Raw genomic sequence first — 27,043 nt, 5'->3', positions numbered from 1 at the left:
TGCAGTTATCTTTTCTTTCCTGCCACACCTGCTTTTTGGTCAAACTTGAGCACAAAAACTACAAGTAAATGCTAACTACTAAAAGAGCCACTGGGTTTTCATGGAGAACTATAAAGTTTCCTTAATATGATTTACTCTTAGACCCATGAACCTGATTTTAGTTTAGTTAGTTTTGCATGTTAGCATGCTAACATGGTTGAGACTGATGGGAATGCTGGAGTTCTGCCTCTATTTTTCACAAACCAAAATCCTGGGCAAACTGAAATATTAGCTAGATTGTGGAATCGCTCAGCTTAATAAGATTGATCGTCTGGGGGCCACAAAGGTCTTTACCAATCCATCACACAGCTATCAATAACTGTCAAGTAGAAAATTGTGCAATCTCAGCATGGTGATGGTATAGGAGTTGAAGCATTACCAAAGTCAGGAGGCTTCCTGTTTAAGGCCATTATTAAGTGTACAGTAGCCTATTTAACTTCAGTCCATCCATACAGACCTCGGCAGTGTACAGCCCCTGGGGCACATCCGGATCCTACGTTGTCCCAGTGGGAGGTCAATGGGAAATGTATAATAATGTCAATAATGTGAAATAACAATATAACAATAACAATATAACTTTGTTGCTTTTATTTTTAAATCCACTGCTATTTTTTTTTATTTATGTGCATAAAAACTGTAAATATTGTTTGGAATTGAATTTTTAACAGAACACGGACTTCAAAGTATTTATTTAGTGAAGTCAATGTAATGTAGTCTGCGGGATAACGAAAGAGGAGCTGACAGCAATGAGCTCAGTCAAATGACACAGAGTGGAGTCACAGCAAGCTTGGATAAGCTGGGGCTAAAATGGAAACAAAACAGGACTATTGATTGAATACGGAAAAATATTGGTGTTTCTACTACTCCCATTTCACATTTTCATTGTCTAATTGTAACATCCACTCTTGCCAAAAGCAGCTTATAAAGAAATACAATACTGAGCAAAATTAAGTTTAGCTTACTGGTGTGGTCTTGAAAAACAGCCCCAGTTTCTTAATTGCTCATCTCTGATCCAACATGACATTTCAGTCTGGACCAAACGGACTGTCCAACAGACAGAGAGGCGTTGCCTTCCTTTGAGTCTCTCGCCTGTGAAAATCTAAACTGTTCTTTTTGGTGGGAAAACTATTAATTACCAACAGAAACATGTACCAAATTCTTGATATATATTTTCAAATATTAAAATATATTATATTGTTGTTCATGCAAGGTGGTCTGTGATTGGCTGCTACAGCCACAAGGCTTAGTGGAAGGTAAACTGGCGTACAGTAGGAACCTGTGTCCCAAATCCTAACCTGCTCCTGGTTAGGATTTGGGACACAGACTCCCTCTCTACTTTAAGATTAGGCTTAAAACTTGATAAAACCTTTATTTAGGGCTGGATCATGTGACTCTGAAATATTCCCATGTTATGCTGCAAGAAGCTCAGGCCACTAAGGAATTTCTGAGAGTTCACTTAACATTACTTCTCCACTTTTCATTCTCCATAAGCCACTACCGCATGTCCTCAACTGTTGTCTTTTCTTTCCTGTAGTGTGTTTTTTCCCTCATTCTTTCTGTGCTCTCTTTGTTTTCTCTTATCTTCTCCTCCATTCCTAACCAGTCTACCAACAGTACATGGCTGCCCCCTCCTGAGCCTGGTTCTGCTGGAGAGTTCTTCCTGTTATAAAGGCAGTTCTTCCTTCCCACTGTCACCAAGTGCTTGCTCATAGGGGACCATCTGATTGTTGGGGTTTTCTGTCTAATACTGAACTTTACATTAAAATATAAACCAACTTGACGTGACTGTTGCTGTGAATTGTTGCTACATCAATAAAAATGAATTAAAATGAACTGCACTGAACAAAACAAGTCGCACCTGTGTCATGATACAGGCTTTCCTGTGCCTTTACGTGATAACTTTCACGACAACCTTTCTTTAACTTCTAAACTTTCTTTCATCTCTCAGAATGAATGGATCCTGTTTAACTCAAATATCAATAGTGACATCGTCTTCAGTTTAACTGTGTCTTAATAACAAAGACAGTATTTCTAATGTACAAAACATTTTAATCAGCCAACAAATTAGTCTACCCTGTCAGCCCTGCCTGTGCATCAGGCCCTATTGTCAGCCCACTGCTAAGTGCCGTTTTATCCCCTTTCCTGTCAGAGGAACCACAGGCAATTATGTGTGTTTGTCAACAGGTCCTTATACTGTTGGATACAAATAACAGAGCAAAGCCACAGACGCAAACAGATAATCATCAGTGGAACACAATGAGGCTGGAAAGAGGAGAAAATCTGCCCGAAAGGGTTTACCGCCACCCTGACTTCAGCTGTCTGCTAATGTACTGCTGAAAACTAATTCTCCCTGTCCCTCTCCTCTCCTCTTCTAATGAGCCAGGTGTTGTTTCTCTCCCTTCTGCCATGTCACTCTCTCGAGGAAGCCCTTCAGAGAGGAGCTGGTATTTTAAGTATGAAAGACTGCTGCGCTTCTTTTCTTAACCCAGAGCATCTAGAAGCTGTTTAAATTTGATACCTTCATATCATTCCGCCAAATTGAATTGACTTTAGTGGGGAAAGAAAAGCGAGTGACCCACATTTGTGACACACTTAGTTACTCGAGCGGAAATGGAACAGCGCAAGCAAAAGGGGGGGAGTCCGTGAAAATTTTAGGGATGGACAACGAAGTGAGTGTTTGACAGAAAACATTCAAAATTCTCTCTATTTAACAGTCAAGAAAAACCGAGGTGACAGTTCACATCTGCACCGGAACCAATAAATAACAGTGTGATAGTGGATAAAATGCACCAATAGGAACTACGCAAGTCGCAGCGGGTTACGGATGGGTTTAATGTGGTCTCTTGAGGTACATATTGTTCTTTTGTACTTTATTTGGCTTTGACAAGCTTATTTTTCTCCGAACTTTTATTCTGTTTGGAAATTTGTCTACGTAGAGATGTTAATAATGTGCAATAAAGGCCAAAATTAGTCCCTCAGTGTGCTAGTAATAAGCTTTCTGGCATGAACATTTGGAAATGAAGAGACAGAAGCTAGATAATTGCTACAAAGTACAAAGGAATTCAAATGAAAAACAGCAGGGTAGCATGAAAACCCAGAACCCCCTAGCTGGTGTGAATTAGAGGTCTCTTAAACATTACAAGCTCATCTAATGCAATGAATGCAATTAGTTTCAATCAATAATACAAAGAAAAATCTATTTAAGGGGTGCAGATCTAAAGATTTGAGGCTTCGGAGAGTAAACGCAAGACATGCAGCCCTTCCTCAACATGGCTTGTAAATGATTACCGAGGCCATCTGACAAACTCTTCGCTGTCTGTGATTATCTGTACTTACCATGCCAGCGAACACTCTACATCTGTATCTTAGAAATGGAGTTAAAACTGATTCTTTCCACTTATCCACTTAAGCAACTGGTCATTATGTGCAGGAAGCACTGGAAGTTGTTTGAAAGCAAAAAGCATATAATTGCCTCATTAACAAATGGGACATGAGTGTAAGCCATCCGTTGCCCCTGATTCTTGTAGCAAAATGCACTTTATTAAGGCCTTTCAGTGAAATATTAGTTAAGAGAGAGGAGGACAGAAGCGGGGAAAAGTAGAGAAGAAAACTCTGCTTATGTGCAGCGTTTAGACGTAAGAAGCTATGAGATCTGCACTGAGGATAAAGTGAATTTTGAAGGGCACGGCATCTACATTAAATCCTCGCGGAATTAGATTATCATACATTTATATACATGATGTCAAGCGATTAGTTGATGTAAAACCTCACAAACTTCATGCGTGCCTTTATGCAAGAACAACACATTAATTAACGAAACAAGTCAGGTTTTTCTGTCATCACGATTCCTGAGTTATTAATAATCCTCCTCCTTACAGTCACGTCTACAGTTTATCGGATGGGCAAACAAACTGAATGTTTGAATGTGTATTTTCTGAAGTCCTAAATTGCAAATCTGAAAATGTTAAATAATTAATGTTTTTTCTGACATGAATACATATTTGTATTTGTGATAATGCTACAAGGCAAAGAGGAGTTTTGTCCTTTGACTGTATTTTCTCTCAATTTTAACATCTTCTGTTGATGAATTTACCTTCAAGATTAAGTAGTTGTGTGCCTTTAAAAATTCGCTTCGAGCATCACATGTTTGGAATATATTAATAAGTGACTGGGGAGCCCAAAGAAAAATTAAAGCTATGTGATTGGCAAGAGGCATCCATCTATCCATTCATTTTCTTCCACTTATCCGATTCAGGGTCATGGGGGAGTCCACTTGGACCCTAGCTGTCATATACACCCTAGGTAAGTCATCAGGCTGCCACAGGGCTAACACAGAGAGACAGAAAGCCACTAACACTCACATTCAGACCTACAGTCAATTTAGAATCATGGCTATAGACTTCTTATTGTTATTTTAATATACTGAAATAGTTTTATGGCAGCTTTTGAATTTATTCTTTGAACAAACCACAAAAGAGCAGTAACAATAGGTATTCTACTAATGACTCTTCCACTAAGGCTTTGCCTTTTTGCCAATCTTACAACAATCTTCAGAGGCAGAATAGAGCCATTTAAAATGTGCAGATCATTATTCTTTTAATTTAAGGTCTCCTCCTTTTGGTCTCTGTATCAGTGCAGATGAAAAGAGAAGATCAAGAGAATAGGAGAACATCATTCCCAGACAAACGCCTGATCCAAACGGTGCTGTCAGAAACCAAAATTTGCAAGGAGCAAAGTTAAATGGTTGGCAGAAATAACTTTTATTCTCACTATTTGAAAACAATGACAGACCCATACAGTCATTTCTTTGTTACGCCAACACGACAACAAACCGATGGGCAACATGAGGCCGTGCTCTTCGAAGCACGGAATGAAAACAGGAAGGAAATGTGTTCTCTTACTGAGAGCTTGTCTACAGTGGGACCTCAAAGTCTATTGGCTGAATGCCTTTATTTGAAAGGGCTCCCTGAGGAAAGCAGCCACCTGGCTTGGAACACTGATGGCAGTCATATCACAGCAGCAGGGGGGTTTTGAGTACTTTGCAGTATCAAAAAACAAGCTGCATGGATTGGATTGTCATGGCAACTGGGCTGGGTTAGTGTTTGAAGTGGAAGGAAGAGAAACACAGAAGAAAAAAGAAAGAGAGAGAGAGAGAGAGTTAGTGTGTCTACAATTACAGGCCTCACGAGTGTAAAATGTTGCTTCATTAGAAGTAACAGTGTAACATCTAAGCTATAGGTTCTCGGATGTGAGCGATTTAGCATAATTAAACCCATCATGGTCAGTTATTGAGAAATTTAAGTCGTCCCGTATCATTCTACACCAAACAAAAGGGGTCTAAGAGCTACTGCAGCCGACTGTAAGCTCTGACCACACGACATACAGAACAACATGCACGCCATGGTTCTCCATGCTTTTTATTGACCAGTCCCGCAAAAGTCAATGTCCATCTGTAATCTGATTACAAAACGCTCTACTACTGACAAATCTGAATTTATGCCAATAACAGATAATCTATGCCCAGAGTTTCTCAGCTCACTCCCATTCAAATTAGTGACTACATCTTTTATCTATCTTGGCCTTAAGATCTCTAAAAATCCCAAACTCCTCAATAAATTTAATTTCTTGGAAATGCTGGACAAGCTCAAAGACGATATTAGGAAATGGAAACTGCTTCCTCTGTCTTTGATCGGTCGAATAAATGCAGTTAGAATGGTGTCTTTGCCACGATTTTTATATCTATTTCAAAACCTTCTTATTTATTTGCCACTTAAATTTTTTAAGCAGCTTGATTCATTGATTCTTTCATTCATTTGGGCAGGAAAACCCCCTCGGATATCCAAGGCTCATCTTCAAAAAAATACTTCCAGTGGGGGGGTTGGGTTTCCCTGTCTTTAGACATTATTACTGGGCGGCAAATTCAAGAGCTCTATTGCACTGGCAGTGAGGTTCGCCTACTGATTATTGTTATGATAAGCTTCCAATCTGGCTCCAGGTAGAGGCAGCAACAGTATCTGAAGCCTCATTACCGGTCTTATTGTTTTCTAACACGGGTTCTTCTAATAATTCGATCAGTCGTAATTTTGTTGTTAAAAGTCAAATTAGGAAATCTCATAAACCACCTGACTTCTCAGTAAGAATGCCAATAATACATAACTACTTGTTTAAACCAGGTAAAATGGAAAGGGTGTTTTTAGAATTGGGGGGGGGGGGGGGGGGGGAGAAGGGATTGAAATGCATTGAGGACTCATATATATAGATGATATATTTGTGTCTTTCCTTCAACTTCAGCAAAAGTTTCAGTTACCTCAATCACATTTTTTTCATTATCTTCAAATAAGGAATTTTGTTCAACGAAACTTTTCAGACTTTCCACTGAAGCCACTAAGTCATACTTACTTTGATATAATTCGGAAAGCAGATTTTAAACATCTGATATCTCAGTTTGTGAAGTGCTTTACAATCCCAGTTGATTCTGATCAAATTAAGAATACATGAGCTGAAGACTTCGGTGTTCCTCTGGTCAAACTGTTTGTCCAATATTCAGAAAGGCTCAATAAACGCCAGATATAAACTAATCCAGTTTAAAGTCATTCACAGATTACATTTTTCTAAACTTAAACTTAACCAGATCTATAATTCTGTATCCCCCTTATGTGATAGATGTAATATCGGTGAAGGTTTCCTTGCACATCTATTTTGGCATTGCTCTGTCTTGAAAACTTTTTGGAGCCAGATTTTTACGTGGTTTTCAAACCAATTTAGGAAAAAAGTACCGTTTGATGGTACACTGGCTATACTTGGATCATTTGCATCAATCAAATCTTTTTCCTTTTCACAAAAACATTTAATTACAATGGGTATGCTGGCTGCAAAGAAACTTATACAGTGACGGTCTTCTTCAACCCCGTGTTTTAAAAGGTAGCTTAATGAGATGGTGTCTGTGGCCAGGGTGGAACAGATAAGATTTGATAGAAAGGGGAAACTGGTGAGTTTTTGTACGATTTGGCAACCATTTCTAGAATTCTTAAAAATTAACTGATCCTAATTCATGCCCCACACTTCGCGTGAATTTTCTTATTTTATTTCATTTTATTTTACTCTTCATTTAGTTAATATTGTTATAATTTTTCATTCCTCTTTTTTCTCCTTCTTTTTCTTTTTTTTCATGCTTATAAGTTCACAAATGCTAAATGTAGTAATTGTCCTCAATTGAATCTGTATAAGCATGCTGTGTTTAATTTAAAAGCAAAAAATAAAATAATAATAGAAACGCTCTACTGGGCTACTGTATGTAGAATCACTCACATCGATGTCCATTTAGCTAAAGGAGGAAGAAAAAATCTCTTTTATGCAAGTTGTACTCAACAGCATTTATCTCCATATTTGAGGGAACATAATTGCTTAGATATGGGTGGATCAGCTGAGTTAACACATTTACGTTTTCTTTTGTTCACCTGTTTTATTTCTAAGTAGGTCAAATTAAGAGAAAAAGAGCGACTCTACATAACATGCAGAACAATTACATCCAAGCACTCCTGCCCTGGTTTAAAAAAAGCCCCGTATCATCTAGGAATAAACAATAAGCCCATGCTTTACACGAGTAAAGGCTTTAGTATCCTTAACCCCCCCCCCCCCCCCCCCCCAAAAAAAAACAACAAAAACGTGTGATATGTCATATACAGTGAGCAGCGTAGTCTCAAAGCAAAATGTATAATAGCTACATTAGTCCACAGTGACAAAGCCAGTACCACAAACCCTGCCTGTGTCATGTTTTTATGAGCCAAAATATATCCACTAGTTTTTTTGTTGCTTAAACCAAACATTTTAAAAATGAAGCTAAACATCAACAAAAAGGCAACGTTGTTTTTTTAAAGTAAACCAGCTTGTGTAAAATTCATGTTTTGCACTTCGGACCAGCTACTACACACTTTTCTCGGAGACTTTCCTAAACAAAAATGATGAAGTTAAGCAGTCAGTGCATTCCTCTCTTAAAATATTTCCTAGCATTCTTTACACACCTACACATTCATCATTTTTTCAGTAGATAACTGAGTGCAACACCATGCACACCTTTCCCATTCCTCTGAAAGCCTGTGCTTTGAGTGTGACCGATCTTACACATTCAGACGAGGTCAGAATAATAATTGCTGGAACAATAAAAAACAACAATAATACAAAATGCAACAAAAATAAAAATAATGATTAGAAATTATACACTGTATAATTACACTCTGTGTATAATTACACAGTCTAACTGTTTTTGCTGCCTTAATAAGAGGCAGAGAAACAAGGATTAATACAGTACGCAGTCATTTTTCTGACACTACATGCTTCTTTTTGACACTAGTGAACCACACAGGGACTTAACTGTCTGTGTACGGTGGCACTGCCAGGCTGGTGTGCATGAAAAAATAAAAATAAAAAAGCATAAACAAGCCGACACTGACTGATTCAGGAACCAACAGCTCAGTTCTGTCTCAGTCATGCAAATATCTAACTGACAGCTGCAACAGCAGTCTGGCCTCCGTTGCACATTTCAATCTATTCAAATTATGGCTACGTCAAAGTGACAACTCCAAACTCCTGCAAAAGATGCTGCCTGAGTGCCGATAAGCTACAGGGCTTATAGGTCCATGACGTTCCATTTTAAAAGTTCAAATGTTCAAGGTTCGTTCACTGCCTTTGGTAAAACAGCTCCCGTTTTTTTTTTTTTAGAAGGATCATGTAACTCGTATGTTATGTATAAATATTTGACTTTTATTCCTCTGGACATTAATGTGCATGCGAACAATCAATCTCCACAAGCAAAGGCACAGTTTTAAATAGTGGACAGCTGTTGTTTTATAAAGACAAAAAGACATAGTTGTGAAATAATTTATTAGTGTGTCTAATTAGTCACCAGAAGCAGTATAAGACAGAATGACAGAGTGACAGTGTAAATGACCACGGCAGACCCGGGTGCACGTTCAACATGCTTTGCATCCTTTTATTCACACACAATACACACAGAGCTGCAGTTCTCCCGCTGCCACCTCAACGTAACAACCACAACCACCCCAAACACATGACCCATTACAATATTTAAGACGGCGGGGAACGATTGCGGATGCCATGCAGGTGCGTCAACCTTCCCTGCACAGACAGAAACTAAATTTGACAGAAACTAGCTTACACAGTAGCTGTCTGTAGCCGATGGAGCAGCAATAGAGCCAATTCACCAGCATCGCTCCTTACCACACATCTCAGTGCATCAAAATTACTTTTCTGACAGTGTTCAAGTGAGTGGATCAAGACAGCTAAACAGAAAGGTGGGGTAATTGTTTGAATAAACTTCACCCAGAAACTTTTCATTCCCTCTTTCCTTCCCGCTCTGCTCCTCGACCTCTCTGGCTACACCTCCACCATACAAATGCTTAGCACGCGATCTCAGACTGCAGCGTGGACTGAACCAGATGAAAGGCCTGACCACAATAGAGATCAGTTTTGAATAAGTGACGCAGAAATAGGCCAGCATAAATGTTATAAATACCTGGACCCATGAGACAATGAATAGCTTAATCATCCTCTTCATCCTGCTGTCATGTTTCACACAGGCAGTCAAACTACTTTTGATTAGGCCAACATAAGATGTTATTCATCCATAACCAAGCACTTAGTCCAACAACAGAACGCTCTAATTTCTTATAATCTCATGATGCCATCCATGACTGACTTACTCAAATTAATTCCTCTAAAGCGATATGCATGATATTAAAATGTCAGTATAAGGAACACAAGGTTATTGTGAAGGGAATATGCCAAAGTTTTACAAATGAAATCTCACTGGTACCGATTGAAAACATTTTATATTTTCAGAAAAGTTCCTCATGAAAAAATGCAACGTTTAAGATGAGGACAAGGCGTTTAGAGGTACTTGAAAGATATAGAACAATATGTGGTAAAACTTGTGTATGAGCATGTTAAAGCTGGGTTAAGAAAACAGTTACCGCTCGCTGTACGCGTACACAATAACAAAAGCATGTGACTTTTTTCCCAAATAAAGGGAGAATAATGCACACATAACTGAATGTGCGCTAAATTTTATCAGGCCACCTCTTTCTATTTTCCATAACTGAATGTGCTAAAAATAGTTGCAGCCATTTGTAATGGTTTCCTGTCCTTGTGTGAACTAATGTGCTGTATTGCATCCTATTGTTAGTTTTTTGTTATTGCTGCCAGGGTCCTAGCCTCCATTATTTTGTTAATGTTCATTAGGTCTTTTTCAGTTCATAATTGGAGAGTTGAGATCCCCAAATAAAACACATCTCTTTTCCTCCACTTCTCTGCTGAGTGTCTTAGTTTCGCATTCGCTGAAATTCTGGGGGTTTATGAAATTTGTTTGCTGTCGTCTTAACTACCACATGTAAAAGCCCGTGGCACAAACAGTGAGTTTATATGCAAATAACGAAATAAGACAGTGTTGACCAAGCGTGGCTTTATGATTCTAATGAAAAGAATGCATCTTCACATTTCTGTCTTTCTGCGTACACGTGGTTTTACTTGTGCATGCGGGGTTTTATGTATCAGGCACCTTGTTGGAGAAACAAAATAGATTTGTGATAATAAGCAACAGCTTCTGGCTGTGGCAAAAACTGAGGTCGAGTCTTGAATCGAACTAATAACAATGACAGAATGCTAAAATTATGCCAGTGCTCGGAGGCATGGATGACTATGCTGAAGGAGACCTTACAGAAGGACAGCATTGGAAAAACTTCTCATGGAAAACAGCAAAGAAGAAAGAATAATCATCAAAAAAACATAATCATTTATACTTATTTATGGTATGATGCCACTACAATTTTAAGTATTCCTGCTATCCAGAGTGTTAACATTCAATTGCTGCAATATGATCATCAATTACAAGACATATTATTGGTTAAGCTTATCACCTCGCCGCAGGGTCTTAACTCCTCTTCTGAAATGCCCGGTCACTGCCGCTACAGTAAGACACCTCTGTTTCTATGACCCAGCAGACTGAGCCAAGGCACAGAGATTCACACTGAACAGATTTGGCACCAGGAGAACCTTTAATCAGACAAAAGCCTTTAAAATAGCTAAAAGACTTCTCTCCGGATCCCTGCATCCAGGTTTCATGAACAAACTCTCGTTGTTCAGGAGAGGAAACGAACGCAACAATGTCCCTCTTGTTCTTTCCTTTTTTTGGAGCGTGTGTTCGTATGTGTGTGTGCGTGTGTGCGTGTGTGTGTGCGTGTGTGTGTGTGTGTGTGTGTGTGTGTGTGTGTGTGTGTGTACCGGCCAGTTTGAGCATGTATTGTTTACCAAAGAAAAAGTTCTAATCACAATTCAAAGAGAGGAACAGGAATAAGTCAAGCACAAACAAAGCCTTATGAAGTCACCCAGGAACTGTTAATCCTTAATAGTTTGGCAAAGCTTTTCTTCGTTTAACACCTTTCTTTTTTTCTGCTTCGGAGTCTCAGCTCTGCTAAAGAGCACTCTGCAGTTGCCAAGTTGCAAGTGCCAACATCCAGGCCACTGTTGCTCTACAATTACAGTTCTGCCACTGCGAACCAGACAGATTGACAGTTTATATTTTCTTGTTTTTAGGGTGTGTGCTTCAAGCCAAGCTGTTGTCTAGGACACCTAGTAAAAATGTCAGAAAGAACAAAACCAAAAAATATATATCCTAGATTTAACATTTTGTTTTAGGAGCATTTGCAGTTCCCAAGTATCATGACAGTGGGTGTCTGGTTTAACTGTTATAACACTGTAGTAACAGCAGTTCTTACCTGGAAACCAATAAATATACATATATATATAAAAAAAACAACTTACTGCCCAATATTGATAACTGCATTTGGTTGTAAGCTTCAGCCAAAGGTTCACCCTTTAAGGGTTTTCTTTAAAGCAGTATCCCAAGTCCTTATATGAGTCATTTTGTGGAGAAATCTGTCTGGGCAGTCATGAAAAAATAAGTAAATAAGACACAACAGGGAACCTATACCTCAGTACATCAGTAAAGATTTGAACATATTATTTTTAAGTTTCCTGCTACCTATTGTTATCTGGTGTGAACAGTACATGCAGATATAGTATTTCATTAGAGGATGAACGGCTAAGCTAATAGCTGGACAGAGCAAGACTGGTTAGGAAGCTGTATTGAATGACTTGCATATCCAAAAGACAGATAACTGCTAATGAGTAACATACAAATAAATAAAACATCTGCTAGAATACAGGTTTTATAGATGGGCTATTTGTACAATTAACCACATAGTAAGCTATACTACGAGTCGGAAATATGCTATATACCGTTGGTCAGAAAGGCCATACTCAACGCTCTAATAACGAGCCATTAGCTACTGAAGTTTTGTGGACACATGACCACTATCTGCGTGACATCAACTTGTTCGCTGTTTTAGATGTGCGAGAGTCATGGTAGAAATGCAGGATCAAGTCAATAAGGCACCAGTCACACAGTGCTAGAGACTGGTTTGCAACCATCTGACAACCCCCAGTCTTGAGGGAAAAAATTAGCATTCTCTGACCGGCTGCAAATTGTTGCTGGAGGTTGATGCCAGTCACTGGCAAAGAGATTGCTAAAGCCTGAGTCATGCAGCGCTAAGAGCAGTCAGTGATCACCCTGACAACGATCTGTTGCTAGGAAAAAATATGTATTTCCCAACTGGTTGTCAAAAACATTCCTATTATTCCTTTAGTCACTAGTATATTGCTGCAAAAGAGTTGATGTAAGCAATAGACTGGTCTACAAACTCTGTCTAGCTTTTGGAAATGACACCATTTACCTTCAACGTGAAAGTTGTGCCTTGATGGCTGTAGTGCTGAGGTACAACTTTTATTTTGAAACCAAACCTTTTTCGTTTTCACATTGCATCACATGTTTTAACGTTTTACTAAAAATGCCAGGCTAGCTGTCAGTGAGTATTTGCAGAAAACAAGAAAAACTACATGCCACCTTGGCAATCTGCAAGCAACCAAAGCAATCACCAGGAAGTTGTTGGTGCAGACATTTTTTTGCATCAGATTACAATCAGCAAGAGAAAAAACCCCCACCAGGAAGCACTGCCAACGAGTCAGGCAATAACACATTTTTCCCCAGCAACCGGTGGTTGCATCACATCCAATATGGTGAACAACTCTTAAGTAATGTGGTCATGACATCACGTAAGAAACCTTACTAAAGATCTAAAGCCTTTTTTGGCATCGGGCAGTAAACACACTCTTATCTTCTGCAAAGTTAGGCATTTTGACATGGGAGTCTGAGATGAGTGACTCATTTTCAGAGCCAGCCACTCGAGATAACTGCAGTTTTTGGCACGTTCAAGTTGTCTTCATTTCTCAGCGCTGGAGGTTGCTGCTTGGTTTCAAGATGCACAATAAAAAAAAAATCCATGTGACATAAACAGTTTATTTTAGCATAGATAATGAATATGTCACAACTGCAATCAGTAATGCTATGTTTGGTAATCACTTATCAACTCTGCAGCACACAATGTAGAAAAGAAGATAATGAAGTTATAACCATTACTTGTGGTTATAACCATGGTAACCTTCTCACTTCTCACTTATATTAAATGCATGCGTCGTGTGTCTTAAATGCTGCACATAAATTAAATGCAAGCCAACATCTGAAAAGGCAGACACGTCAAGACAAATGCCAAATGCCATTTTATGTGAATACAGCAAAAGGCTGACACAAAGCCCAAATGGTGAAAAGCTCATTGGCTTTCACTGGGACGTCGCAGATTGATGGTGTCATATCCTGAAAAGACCATCGACAGGTCCTGCTCACAATCTAATAATTTTTCTGATGACCAAAAATTTATTAAGTAGATTAAAAACAACTGATACCACATAGCACAGCTAACATAGAGGGTGTGGATCATGATAATCACCGTCTTATAATTTCTCTTTTTCGCTCTGTCTCATCCTATAACTACAAGTGCAGATAAAACAAGTCCCCCATGTGCCATGCTACAACTTGGCAGGGGTCACAATTCACTTTGAGTAGATTGGCTGCAGATTTATGCCTCGTTCCTCACTCCTATAGTGCTGACAGAGGTGGAGGAGCAGCAGGCTCTGTAATCACCAAAAATTGCTGTGTTGGGAGAAACAGACACGTAAACTCTGCTCTGACAGAAGAGAAGGAACTGTGCGTACATTTCATATTTGTGCATCAAGTGTGCCCAGAAATACAAAACCAAAGGGTCTTCATGTTGTTCTGGATTAGGTCAGTTCTAGGCTCATTCAGAAATGCCCCACACATTCCAGCTGACAAGTGCGTGAGTCTGGTTTTGGCCCGAGGTGAACTGTCTTTCACCTTTGAACATCATTCAATGCCATATGCTAAGTGCTTGTCCAGTGAATGTCCTGAAATTGGCACACTGCTGAAACATAAATCTCCCAAGAGACAGCGTTTAACCTTTTTTTTTTCATATAACCACAGCCTGCTCAGAAGAGCGAATGAGAATATGAGGGTGTCTACACACACACACACACACACACACGCACACGTACAGAAATGACTTTAGAGGACATTATGTGGACTTACATCTGTTTCCTGGAGGTTTACTTCAATTGTAAACAAAACCATTACATTAACCTAAGCCTCTTTATTCTCTAACCTTTAAACATGTGTTAACCTTGAAATTGTCTGATGTTTTGCATCACAGGGACTTGTTTTTTTTCTCCAAGATCTAACTCTGTAAACACATTTGTGTCCTCACAACATGAGTAACATCTGGACCACGCACACACACACACACGTCTGGTTTGCTATCTTCGTCCCATTGAGCTAATGCTTTCCCTAGCTCAGCGGTCCCCAACCCCCGGGCCTCAGACCGGTACCGGGCCGCGAGAGTTGAGGCTCAGGTGTGAAATGTATGGTTTTCAAGCTTTTTATCGGTTTTCAGCGTTATTTTGTTATCGTTTTTATCATTAACTCGGTTTTCCTGGGTCTTTTCACGTGTGTTATGAATAAATCTTGTTTTTTTCGGTACCGGTACTAGTTTTATTTTGTTGTATTTATCTGCGACACCTTAAAGGCCGGTCCGTGAAAATAATGTCAGGCATAAACCGGTCCGTGGCGCTGCCCTAGCTGCTTACCCTAACTCTAACCATCAAAAATGAATGCCTAACCCTCACCTTACCCTAAACCTAACCATAACCCAATTGTAACCCTGACACTAAAACTATATTTTGAGTGTGAAAAATGCCTTCAGTATAGTAAATTTCAGATTTTGGTCCCCACCAAGATAGTAAGAAGCTGTGTACACACACACACACACACACACACACACACACACACACACACACACACACACACACACACGAGGAAACAACTGTATCAGTTTCAAAGCAGCGACATTCTTCAGAATGAAAGAGAATGTGACATTTCTAAGGTGTGTGCTGTCGCTTGGCAACCATGGCAACTAAAGCAAAAGGCTTTTTGCGTAGTTAATTTGAATGAGTCAGTCCACCTCTCCGTGCTGTGGGGCTCCTCCCTATAAAACATGATGAACCAACAAGTGCAAAAATAATTTTCAACCTTCTAAAAAAGAAAAAAGAAAAACACCTATTCTTAGCTGGCCACCGCAGCTAGTGTGCATGTGTGCTTGTAAAGAAGACGGTGTGTTCCCCCCTCGCACAAGAGGAAATGCCTCTTTTAAAGAGGAGGATGGATTTCAACGTCATGAGCAAGGAACCTGCGAATACTCCTCAATATACTTTCTCATTGTTAAACTTGCATAGGAATGAGGAACAAAGCACCTGTACGCTTTCTAAATTAAGAACTACTGGAAAGATGCCAACTCTTGAACAGTAACTGAGTTTTCCTGGCGTACACAGCGAATTTGCTGGTATATTTATAATGCTGCTGTTAATATATGTCTATATATGTATGGTTTTGTTGACACAAGGTAAATCATTGTTATTAATTTACATTAGGGTGACGAGTTTCATTTTACAGCTGATTCATACTAATGCTAGCACACGTGCTACCGATATGACTGACAATATCACGTCATCTTTATTATGGTTCTCGTTCCCAAAATCTCTCTTTCTATCTGTGAATTTGTGTCTGCGTGTGTGCTCAAGACAGTGGATCTTTTGAGGTGAATGAGACAGAAACATAAAAAGCCAGCCAACTGGACTCTCAAGCAAACACATACAAACATGGGAGAGTTATTACTGCTGTAGTTTACATAGCAGTGCCCTGTTTAAAAATACGTCAGTGTGCAGAAATGGAAATGCTGCTCACACTGGATATAGTGTGCACCTGTTTCTATCTACAAGGAAGAGAAAAAAAATCTACATCGGCTTTTGTAAACAACAAGAGAAGCATTGTTTAAGCTTTTATTTTGGTGTCCACTACAGGAAGAAGTGAAGTCACAAAAAAAATCGTAATAATTTTATCACTGAATACAGGATATCTTAGGTCATATCCTGAGCTGCTGTCAACTTCATTTCCCCAACACACCACATCAAGAAACAATAAAAGTTTCTTCTAACATTTCTTCCCCAGAAGTTGAAGCTGAGTGTATACTGTCAGCACAAGTTACTGTGACTACAACAAAGGCGTAAAGATGAAACCAGCAGAATCCTCGTGGAGCCTTGCGTCATCAACTCAAAGGTTAGCCAGAAAGAAAAGGCAAAAACATCAGACCTAAGCACATCTGACACTGAAGTGGAAGAGACAAACTCCGGGATTAACAGCACAGTCAAAAGTAAATATCAAGCCCCTACTGTGTCTAAAGTAAGCTTTTTTTCTGCTTAAAGAAGCAAATTTGAAACGGCAGCAAAGGTTAAGCTGTCACTACCAAAGACACCTTGTCTTCCTGCATGCTAATGGTTGCTTCCTTTATGTTTAATCATTTTATTCGGGTTCAGGGGGTTCGACCGGGAATCAAAATGTTGGCATTTCAGTTGTAAAGCATGGCCCTTCAAAATATGATGATGAAAAAAATTCAAGTTCAGTATATTCAACTTCATTTTTGAGGGGAAAAAACAAGAAACATACAAAAAGTGCTCGTTGTGCTTGCCTGCATTTAGTTTTCAGTGTTTCTAACTTCACAGGAACGACTGAAACGGGGATACTGTGATATTCAAGAATATTGGATTGGGACATTGTTCTCTTAACACTGTTACCAACCAGTTGGTATTTGGTTGTGGGAGGCTGCTAGCTGTCTATGAAACTGATTACTAAAAACCTCAGATACTGGTTGGCACCCCCCTGACAACCGCAAGTCAGTAAGGAAATATGTGCATTCCCCAACTGCTTGATGAATGGTTGTTGGCAATCGCTCAGCGAAACTGACTGCAAAAAGGTATACGGCGCTGGACTGAAAGCCTCCATGTGATTACTTTGGTCACTAGAAAGTTGCCACTGTCCTCTATAGTTTGCGTGGAAGACGTCCACTCGCCATCTACTTTCTAAGTCAGGGGTGTCGAACTCCAGACCTCGAGGGCTGGTTTCCTGCAGGTTTTAGATATGCCCCTGGGTCAACACACCTGAATCAAATTATTAGTTTTATTACCAGGCCTCTGAAGAACTTCAAGACATGTTGAGGGGGTCATTTAGCCATTTAAATCAGCTGTGTTGGATCAAGGACACATCTTGATGAGAGGCCTGGAGTTCGACACCTGTGCTCTAAGTGAAACTGTAAAAAGCGACGCAAACTGGAAATGAAGATTCCTCCTTTCAAAGTAAAAGCTGCGCCTTTTAAAAATGAGGCACAACTTTTTTAGGTTTTGCTAGTTGGTGACTAGTAAAGTAGTAGTAGTGTTTGCAGACAAGTCAGCATCTTCCATGCAAATTGTAGGGGACCAAAGCAATGTGAAGGTTTTCACAACCTGCTCACCAACTGGTTGGGAAATACACATATTTGGCACACTGGGGGACGAGGCCTCTCCCCAGAGGTTGCTGTAGGTTTAACCACCGGTCTCTAATCTGTGTGACTGAAGCCTAATGTAAATAAATGTCTCCAAAGTTGATTCAAATTAGCTGTAGGTTTATTTTCAATTTGTCTCAGGGGAAACTGTGACTCAAGTTAACCTCCTGTCCACTAACACTATCATTGAAATGTATTATTATTTGTGTTAACTAAAAGAAAAAATATTTATCCTTAACAAGGAGGAAATACTCTTAATCTTATCTCCTTACTTTTGGCTAAATGTCTTTAGTGAATCTTGTAAGAAGCCAAAAGCAGCAGTTAACTGCAACTGTCACTGGCAATGTGTGTTGAAAGTCAGCGCAGTAGGCACACCGAGTACAGTTCTGTTGTGCTTCTGAAGAATCCGAAGAATGCTTTTACTCTGCAGGCCATCAGACTGAGTCTCTCACAAACACACACACATATAACAAGTAGACGGAGCATCATAGCTTGTTTAAATTGGTCTGTTCAACAGATGTGCAATACAGTCGTGAATAAATGTTAGCAAAAGCACCAAGGTATCTTTATAAACATGAGAAGGCACACTTCTGCCTTGACAGGGGCACACAGGAATACAGCGGGTGCCTTTCTTTATGCCCTAATAGAGTTTTGTCTGGGCTGTGCTTGGTATCAATTTGAGTTATTATGTGTGCGGCAGGACTGTTCTCAACGCTGGGAGACAGAGCAGACACCCACACGCATAAACACACACTCACAAGAGCCTCATCAGTCAAAATCCTCGCCTTATGACAGAGGCACAGGAAACAATGATGAATTGGTGTCAACGAGCTTCTCTCAGTTCTTTTAGTGGAGAATCACACTCAGTGCTGGTTATCTCTGACCGCAAATTCCCACTTTTAACACGCACCCACAACATAAAATGCGGTAGACATCAAAACTGGTCTTCTTTTCTTTCCTCATTGAGTGTTCGGTAAAACTGTAGCAGAACTAAAGACTTTATCTCTTTTCCCACTTATACTGGATTCATTTACAATAGGCTACCAATATACTGGGATCCTTTCTCTGTTCCAAAAACAGCAGGACAGGTACAATCATGGATTATGGGGCGGACAGTCTCGGTCGTTGTGTCCTTGGGCAAGACACTTCACCCGTTGCCTAATGGTGGTGGTCAGAGGGCCCGGTGGCGCCAGTGTCCGACAGCCTCGCCTCTGTCAGTGCGCCCCAGGGTGGCTGTGGCTACAATGTAGCTTGCCATCACCAGTGTGTGAATGTGTGTGTGTGAATGGGTGGATGACTGGATATGTAAAGCGCTTTGGGGTCCTTAGGGACTAGTAAAGCGCTATATAAATACAGGCCATTTACCATTATGTGTGGATGTGTGTTTGTGTTCAGAGGTAAGTGTACAGAGGGGAAATTTCATGCTTGTGTTCAAGTCCTTGTGCTCAGCAGCTGTACATTCAAATAAACAGAACAAACTGTTAAACCTTCAGCAGATTCTGCACATGCTCTCAAGGTTAAACTGGGAGGAAGTGCTTAATAAGATCACTGAACATGATAGCGTTTCTTATCTTACGTTTCGCTACCTTGTTCCTGGTTATTATGAAACATTTAGCTACAACTGGAATGTTGGAAAAACACAATGCACTATGCAATATTCTCACAGGTGTCGGTTGCAGCACTGCAGGTGTGCCAGTTTAGATTTCTGTCTCCTTTTCAAGAAAGTTCTTCAAATGAAACTGGACCAGAACACCCTCAAATCCTTTTTTAAGGAATCTAACTGGAAGCTAACTGAAAGAACTTAAAAAATCATGCTTGAATGGCTCAGAAAGAGCAAAACAAACAAACAAACAAGATAAAAAAAATCATCACAATGCTGGAAAAAGACCATCTAAGCCTAACTGTGCTCTGCTGCAGGCCTTTCAGCTAAGGAAGCAATTTCTGAGCGCCTAAATGCTTCCTAGAGCGCCTGTGATCTCTCGATAATAATCCTAGGTGTACCATGATAATTACAAAGGGAATGCCGAATGTGGTTGCCACGAATTCTAATGGTGCTGCTATGGTAATAAGTACTGGATTGTTGAATGGCAGTAGTAAATGGAAAAGGTCAATGTTTTCAAATAACTGTCTTAAATGCCTCTGAAGTGGTAATAGAGCAGGTTTTCAAGCCTGAGCCACTGTCACTATTCAATTCAATTCAGTTTTATTTATACAGCACCAAATCAACAACAGTTGCCTCAAGGTGCTTTATGTTGTAAGGCAGACCTTACAATAATACAGACAGAGAAAAACCCAACAATCATGAGCAAGCACTTTGGCAACAGTGGGAAGGAAAAACTCCCTTTTAACAGGAAGAAACCTCCAGCAGAACCAGGCAGACTCCAAATGTTTAGGGAGCCCTTCACTGAGAGCTGACAAGTATCATGAGGAGAGATTATATCTTATGCAGTTTTTAAACACAGTGTCTATTTTAGTTTGTTTCTGTGGACACACACTCAGTCGACTGTCCCTTTTTCTGAATTGTGCTCATATTCATGCCAAACAAAACAAGACAGCAGCGACGTCGTCAGTTTTTGTCTCTTGTCAGTCATTTTATGATTTTACGACATAAACGACACAACAGATTCTCACACTTGGTCTGGCTTTTACTTCCTTCGCTGCTCACTGATGGTTAGTGTCCACAGAGGTGTGTTTTTAATGCTTGGTGCTGAGCTACAGTATTCAAAAGCTGACAGCTAAGCCATTGCCACAACTTTAAGTTCTCTCTGCTCTCAGAAACTGTCACTGGGGCTCATTTGCTAACTTTCTATACCATTGAAATGTTTTTGAAAGCTACAGATGCAAGTGACTGCTCTGTCTTTATTTCAGATACACAACAGTTCGCTTTGTTGGGGAGTTTCCAGGCATGCCGAGCCATGCTGGATGCTGCCGATTTGCATAAGCTAGCCTAAACTTCAAATTTATGCAAATAAACAGCAGCAAACTAAACACCCCATTTCTCATAATGAAATGTGACAGTACTAGAAAGTGCTGCACCGACACCTACGAAGACGACGAGTAAAAAATGTGGAGAAGTTGGTGCCGTGAAAGCTTTCAGTTTGACAATGCTGCTGTACTGTCAGTGAAATGGAGAATACAGACAAAAAAGCTCTGTGAGAATATGCTGGGAAAACAGTAAGTTTATATCTGCCTGTCATAAGATATATAACAATTTACTGTGCTGGCCAATCAGTTATGTACAGACAGTCCAGGTAGGTCCTGTATCGTGTACAAACAACCCAGTATCATGACAAAACTCATAACAGGCGGTCCACCGTGTCCATTTCACGTTCTGGAGAGGCAAAGCGCAGAAGCTGTTCCTGCATGCAGAAACTGCATTACCAGTAGGGGGAGATAGTATATTTAAAGCCACAAAGCCGGTAGTGAGCATAAAATGTATTAAGAACATTGCAGGGTCCTTTATCGGCAGAAATGATCAAGTTAGGTGGCTAATATGTATATAAATGTAAATGTTTTAATAGTGTCTGTTCAAACACTTTCCTGTGACTATTTTCCTGTTGGCTTGAAATAAAATATCTCCCTGCTGTTACTGCACTTTGCGGCAACTTGTACATTACTTGTACATTTCAGGTTTTGGAGAGGAAACGCGTGAAATGGACATTGGCCTGTCTATTATATATCAGGCTGGTACAAAGCACTGTGCAGATGTCAAAGCAGAGATGAGGGAAACTGTTGGTGCTGCTGTGATAAGCTTTAAATTTGGTCCCACGAATCTGAATTTCATCATCAAATGAAATTCAGATGACAACGAAAGAGGCTTTAAACATCTTAACGGCTTGAAGGCTTCAAACCATTTGGCCTTCCTGCCGTGGTGTCTCACCTTGCTCTGGTCAGTCCAATACAGGAAGTAACCTTTGGGGTCAACTGTCAGAGTCACCGGGGTCACAGTGGTTGAATCCTGTCGTGAAGAAGAAAAGACACGTGTCTGTTTAAATCTGTAAATCAACATCTGAATTTCAACATGAGTGAATACCTCACTGCAGACAATTCTCCGAGGGAACCAAGATCAAAGCATAGTTTGTTTTATCCACTCGCATACCAGAATTTGAAATGACATCAAAAGTGCTGTTTATGTTGTAAACATGCACTCAATCCTTTCCTTTTAGGGTACTTTCCACACCACGACCTGGCATCACCGCAAAATGACCAAGCAGCCTGGGGTGTGCGTGTGTGTTTGCAGTGACTGCAATCACGAAGTGCAGGTTGATTTGGAGTTGATGTTTCAATTTTCCCCTCTTGTAATGGACAAATGCTTTCCCACAGTTACATACAGATAGCTCCAAGTCTCTCTCTCTCTCCCACACACACACACACACACACACACACACACACACACACACACACACACACACACACACACACACACACACACACACACACACACACAGTTTGACCCTGAGGCATACATGGCAACACCAGATATTATTGGATGCGTCTATAAAAAGAAAGAAAGAGCCATTGCCTTTTTTCTGTGTCCACAGTGGCTGTGGCTCAGCTGAACAGTAGCATATTGTCCTCTTCAATCAGCCATGGCTGCAAGATCAGAGAGATGAGGACCGCATTTGCTGCACAGAGCAAGAAAATCTTCAAAGTGTCTTCATGAGGCTTCTAATGATGTCCCTATCAGAGCATTTGGAGACAGAGCTAATGGTCTGCATCTGCTCCACACTTGTCTTATTTGGGCGCGACCTTATGCGACTTGCAGCGTAGGATGCTGGGAAAGGGTTGGGCTGGTAGACAGCAAAGGAGCCTATGCTGTAATGTATTTAACCATTATGAGTCATTTCAGTCATTTCATACTGTCTAAATGTCACAATCATGGTTTATCCAATATAGGCCAACAGTGAAAATACAGGAGGAACAGAGGAGGGGAAAACGGGGAAAGACGAAAGAAGGGAAGTGAGCTGAAAGTAAATGAGCGGCTCGTTCGGTTTTGGAAACAGTTAGGCATCAGAGGCATTTGCTACGGTGACGTTTGCTATGGCAACCCACCATTCCCATGAAATCTATTAGAGACTCAAGAGGAATCGCTTTGGTTTTGTTCACATGATTGCACAATCTTTGCAAGCTTGATTGAATGACAAAAGATGCGGTTCATGTCAATGAATGCATGCCGCATACACACACACACACACACACACACACACACACACACACACACACACACACACACACACACACACACACAGTTTATAGCCTAAAGGAAAGGGAAAAGCATCATGTTTGCAGTTCTTAGATATAGCATTTCAGACCAAATCTGGCTCATATCTCATGATCTTTGCTCAGCTCACCATCCACAGTCCGATTTTTCCAATTTAGTTTTTACAGATAAATATCTTTAGAAAAATTCAAGAAAATGATAGTGAGCTAGATCAAAGAATATTTAGCAAGTCATTTATATTTTCAGTAAACCAAGTCAAGAAGTCATTCGGGGGATAAGATGCGATGCAAGTGATGGATTGTCTGTCATGTCTGAGAAAAGAAGAAGGCTCGAGAGCACTGGGAAACTGCCTAATGATGTGAGAGAAGTCATTTTCACCAGCTTCTTTCTTAATGTCCTAGCTCTCCATGGCCACCACTGCAAACACATTAAGCCATTATGGACTCTTAGCAAAGATTTTCTCATGGGTTTTCACATTTACACAGAAACAAGAAGTACTTAAAGCTGGGATTTAACTTCAGAGTGACTACCGGCAGAATAGTACTCGCCAATGTTTTTTTTGTTTTTTTTTTTATTGTCATTGGACTATTTTAAGGGATTTGTCTTTAATGGGACAACATTAGGCAGCAGAGTGGCCTGCTTTCTGCTGAATTAAGATGAGATTAGTCACTGACTTGTGAAAGTACAAACACCCTGAAGGAACTGATCCCAGGCAGGAGACACTTCCATTATTTTTAGTGAAGAGTCTGTACCATTAGCATTGCTGCCTGAGGGGGTGTGTTAGAGAGGAGTTTTGAGCTCAGCATATTTCTGTTCTGTATGCTAATGACATATTCTACTACTTTTAAGGGATTTTCTGCTCCCCTGAGGAGCCTGATAATATCTTATTCAATGCACAACCGACCAGAGGGGTTGATATAAGTATAACCTCATAAAAGTCTCTGTTTACACAGACCAAGCATCGTCTTTCACAAATTTGACACCGTGCCCAGGTGTACAGTAAATGATCCTTATAACATGAAGTGTGTATGTGCTGGAGAATCTGAATGGCTCCCTGTGCCTCAACGGAAAGCAGTCATTATTGCTAAATGTGCCATCTGAACTGACAAATAATAACACATCCAGGCAATATTTTACCCGTACCCATGGATTTCATGAGCCACAGAAGCAGCCAGCTGTCGACAAGTGGCAGCAACAAAAATACAAGATGTCTGCGCACGTCTGTAGGAGGGAGGTTGGGGAGGTCTGAGGCCTTTGAGGCTTTGGAGAGCTTCTCTGATTGCTTTTCTGCTCCTTTACAACCACCTGCAAGCATCCTGTGCTGGAGTCTGCAGTCACTCTGCTGCTCAAAACTCATGGCTGCTGGCTACGCAGCACAGAACTTCACACTGTTTTTTGCCCTACTCCCCAGGTGAGTTTAAGAATTTTGGAATATATGTGTGACTTCAACTGAGAGAACAAGAAATCTTCACCAGAGTAAAGCCATAAATTAAAGAACATACATATAATTTTTCATTTACTGCCCGTACAATTTCCTGCTGAAAGATGTTCAACTCAACACCCAAAGCAATAAAAAAGAAGAAAAATGATTTAATTCAATCTTTCTCCAGTGAAAATTTATTAGCTTTGCTCTCTCAGGTTGGCTGTTTGTCCTCTGTGATTCTTTCCATGAAATGATACAGAGAGGAAAGAGGAAGGAAGGAGCGCATGGGAAAGGAACCAGAGAAAGTACCTGTGACTATGCCTGTGTTTGAGGTCATATGTTTTTGCAAGGAAAGGCCTGGTGGACATTTGGGTCTGACGATAGTCCTGAATGTACATGCTAAAAGTACACAAACACGGCTGAGAAAGGGGAAACTGAGTCGCATCTAATGAGCTGAAGGAATGGGCACTCATTAGTAGTTACTAGTTAAGGAAACTTTCTTATTTAAGCTTAAGGTTGATGATTGACAGAATGGTGGACTTGCAAGTGTGCATAATTTCCTCTCTGCAGTCTGTACTGACCGCATTCACACTTCCATAACACTGCAAGACTAATGCCATCTGTGCTGCACTTGGCTCACCTGAGCTGAGTGATTCTGAGCATGTATTTGAGAGGATGATCTTAGAAAGAGTATCTTAGTAACCGATTCCTCACTGTCTACAGTATTAGAAAAGTCAAGGCACTGTAAAAATGAGTTACAGGTGGGCTAAGCCCTCAGCATTTTCACAGAGCGGTTTAAAATTAACAGATATTCAGATATTCACTCATAAACCAGAGTAACAAGTGGATATTCAAATGGCATGGGGTGTGAAAACAGCTATTCCAGCTCTTTCTGAATGCAGCTGCTGTAAAAACTAAGGTACAGAAGATGCAAATAACCATCAAGCCATGTTAAACTCAGTTCAGAGCGCAGTTCAGTTGTGAACTTGCCACAAGATTATTAGAGGGAGTGTTGATTTGTGTTGATTTATTGCCTGGGAAAGCAATGTGCCACATAGTGTGGCCATAGCCTCTGTTGCTAGAAGGCTATTACTATTATGTTTTACTCAAGAGCAGTGTGAAATCAGTTCAATCAAGGTCATTTTACTACAGCTGGACCGACATTTTATATAGAGATGCTACCAAAATAAAAATTCCCAAAATATTTTTCTTTTTTTTAATGACCAACTGTTGTGCTTAGATTTGCATGTTGAATGTCAGTGCACTAATTAATTGTGGTTAATTGATAAAAAAAACGTTTCTAACGCGGGGGGGTTAGTGTTTGATTAGATGAGGGTGCGCACATTCTCACACACAGCGGTACACGCGTGCACCCACTGGCGCGCACAAATACAAATACTGTACATTGGATAATGTAAAGAAAGCACATGTCAGTAGACACTGTAGCTGTAGCATTTCTTTCAACCACTAAGCAGGAAGTCCAACGCAATTAGCTTCTTGTCCGTGCGGTTTCCACTTACAATTAAATCTATCGGCTACTGTTGCACGAGTAGCCTATAGATTGTGTAATACACAGACTGTGTACATGCAAAACGCGTGCAGAAAATGATCTGACAGTGAAAACTGGGGAGGAAAAAAAAGACATTCATCGCTGGCCTGTCTGGCCACTACTTACATCATCCCATTTCATAAATTTGTTGCCCTTTCTTAGGCTCTCGGGTACGGACACTGGCTTGAGCTGCAGCGCATGAACTCCCGGCTGTGCCCCAGCCATTGGCTCATCTACTCTTCTCAACGCACAAGCTCGGGTGGAAATGAGTCACTTCACTCTCCTCTACTCTTGTGTCTCTTCCTCTCCTTTGTAATTTTCTTAAAAGCAGCCTGACGGAAGCCCACTACTGATGCCAGTATGTCATGCCCGCAATGACGGCGGCGGTGGCGCGTCTCGGCTTTGGAGAGCTGCGGAGGCGGACGCAGGCGTAGCGGACCCGGGCAACTCACTGACTGACTGACTGACTGAGAGACATGCAGCTGAAGACGAGGAGAGAGAGACAGACAGGGAAAGAGAGGGACAGTGAGAGAGAGAGAGAGAGGGAAAGAGTGAGAGTGGTGGAGAAGGAGGGGGAATCTGAACGAGTTACATGTCTGATGTCAAATTGTTCAAGTCAATGCAGGGACAGGATCGATGCTTTAAGTGATCTAGCGCCTCCGTGCGTTGGTGGCAATGCGATGGGCATTTAGTGGCCTCTAAGATGGAAACAAATTAAAAGCTGAAAAAATGAGGGAATCGTTAAATCCTGATTTTTGATGATGAACATTCAAGCAAGAGAGAAAAATCTAGGAACAAATCCTTTTTTCTGATGTTCCTATCAGCTGGGATCGCCACATATAGTCACGTGAAAAAGCTTTTAACAAGTCTTACTGCAGTCCTCGGAAAAACTAAGTACACCC

The 27,043-nt window shown here is 40.5% G+C and overlaps 1 protein-coding gene across 3 annotated transcripts in view; it reads right to left on the bottom strand.

The window, feature by feature from the left end:
- Nucleotides 1-26,667, bottom strand: part of plcb1l (phospholipase C beta 1-like) — a 128,592-nt gene extending 101,925 nt beyond the window's left edge. The window contains exons 1-2 of one of the 3 annotated variants that reach the window (XR_015124993.1): nt 26,268-26,667; nt 21,829-21,906 (exon numbers count right to left, since the gene is read on the bottom strand). Coding sequence is in view for 2 of the 3 variants with exons in the window: in XM_086263616.1 (XP_086119742.1) it covers nt 21,829-21,906; nt 26,268-26,366 (177 nt within the window). In the remaining variant the exon portion in view is untranslated. The remainder of the gene's footprint in view (nt 1-21,828; nt 21,907-26,267) is intronic. The other 2 variants (XM_086263616.1, XM_086263618.1) reach the window with 2 other exon arrangements.
- Between the last annotated feature and the right edge of the window lie 376 nt (nt 26,668-27,043).

This window comes from Aulonocara sp. 'chitande type north' Nkhata Bay, linkage group LG15, assembly GCF_057382095.1.
Source record: "Aulonocara sp. 'chitande type north' Nkhata Bay isolate Kocher_YH1m ecotype deep benthic linkage group LG15, A_spYH_male_GT1.1, whole genome shotgun sequence".
Lineage (NCBI taxonomy): Eukaryota > Metazoa > Chordata > Actinopteri > Cichliformes > Cichlidae > Aulonocara > Aulonocara sp. 'chitande type north' Nkhata Bay.
Note: the sequence above shows the minus strand (reverse complement) of the source record. Positions and strands in the feature narration are given on the sequence as shown.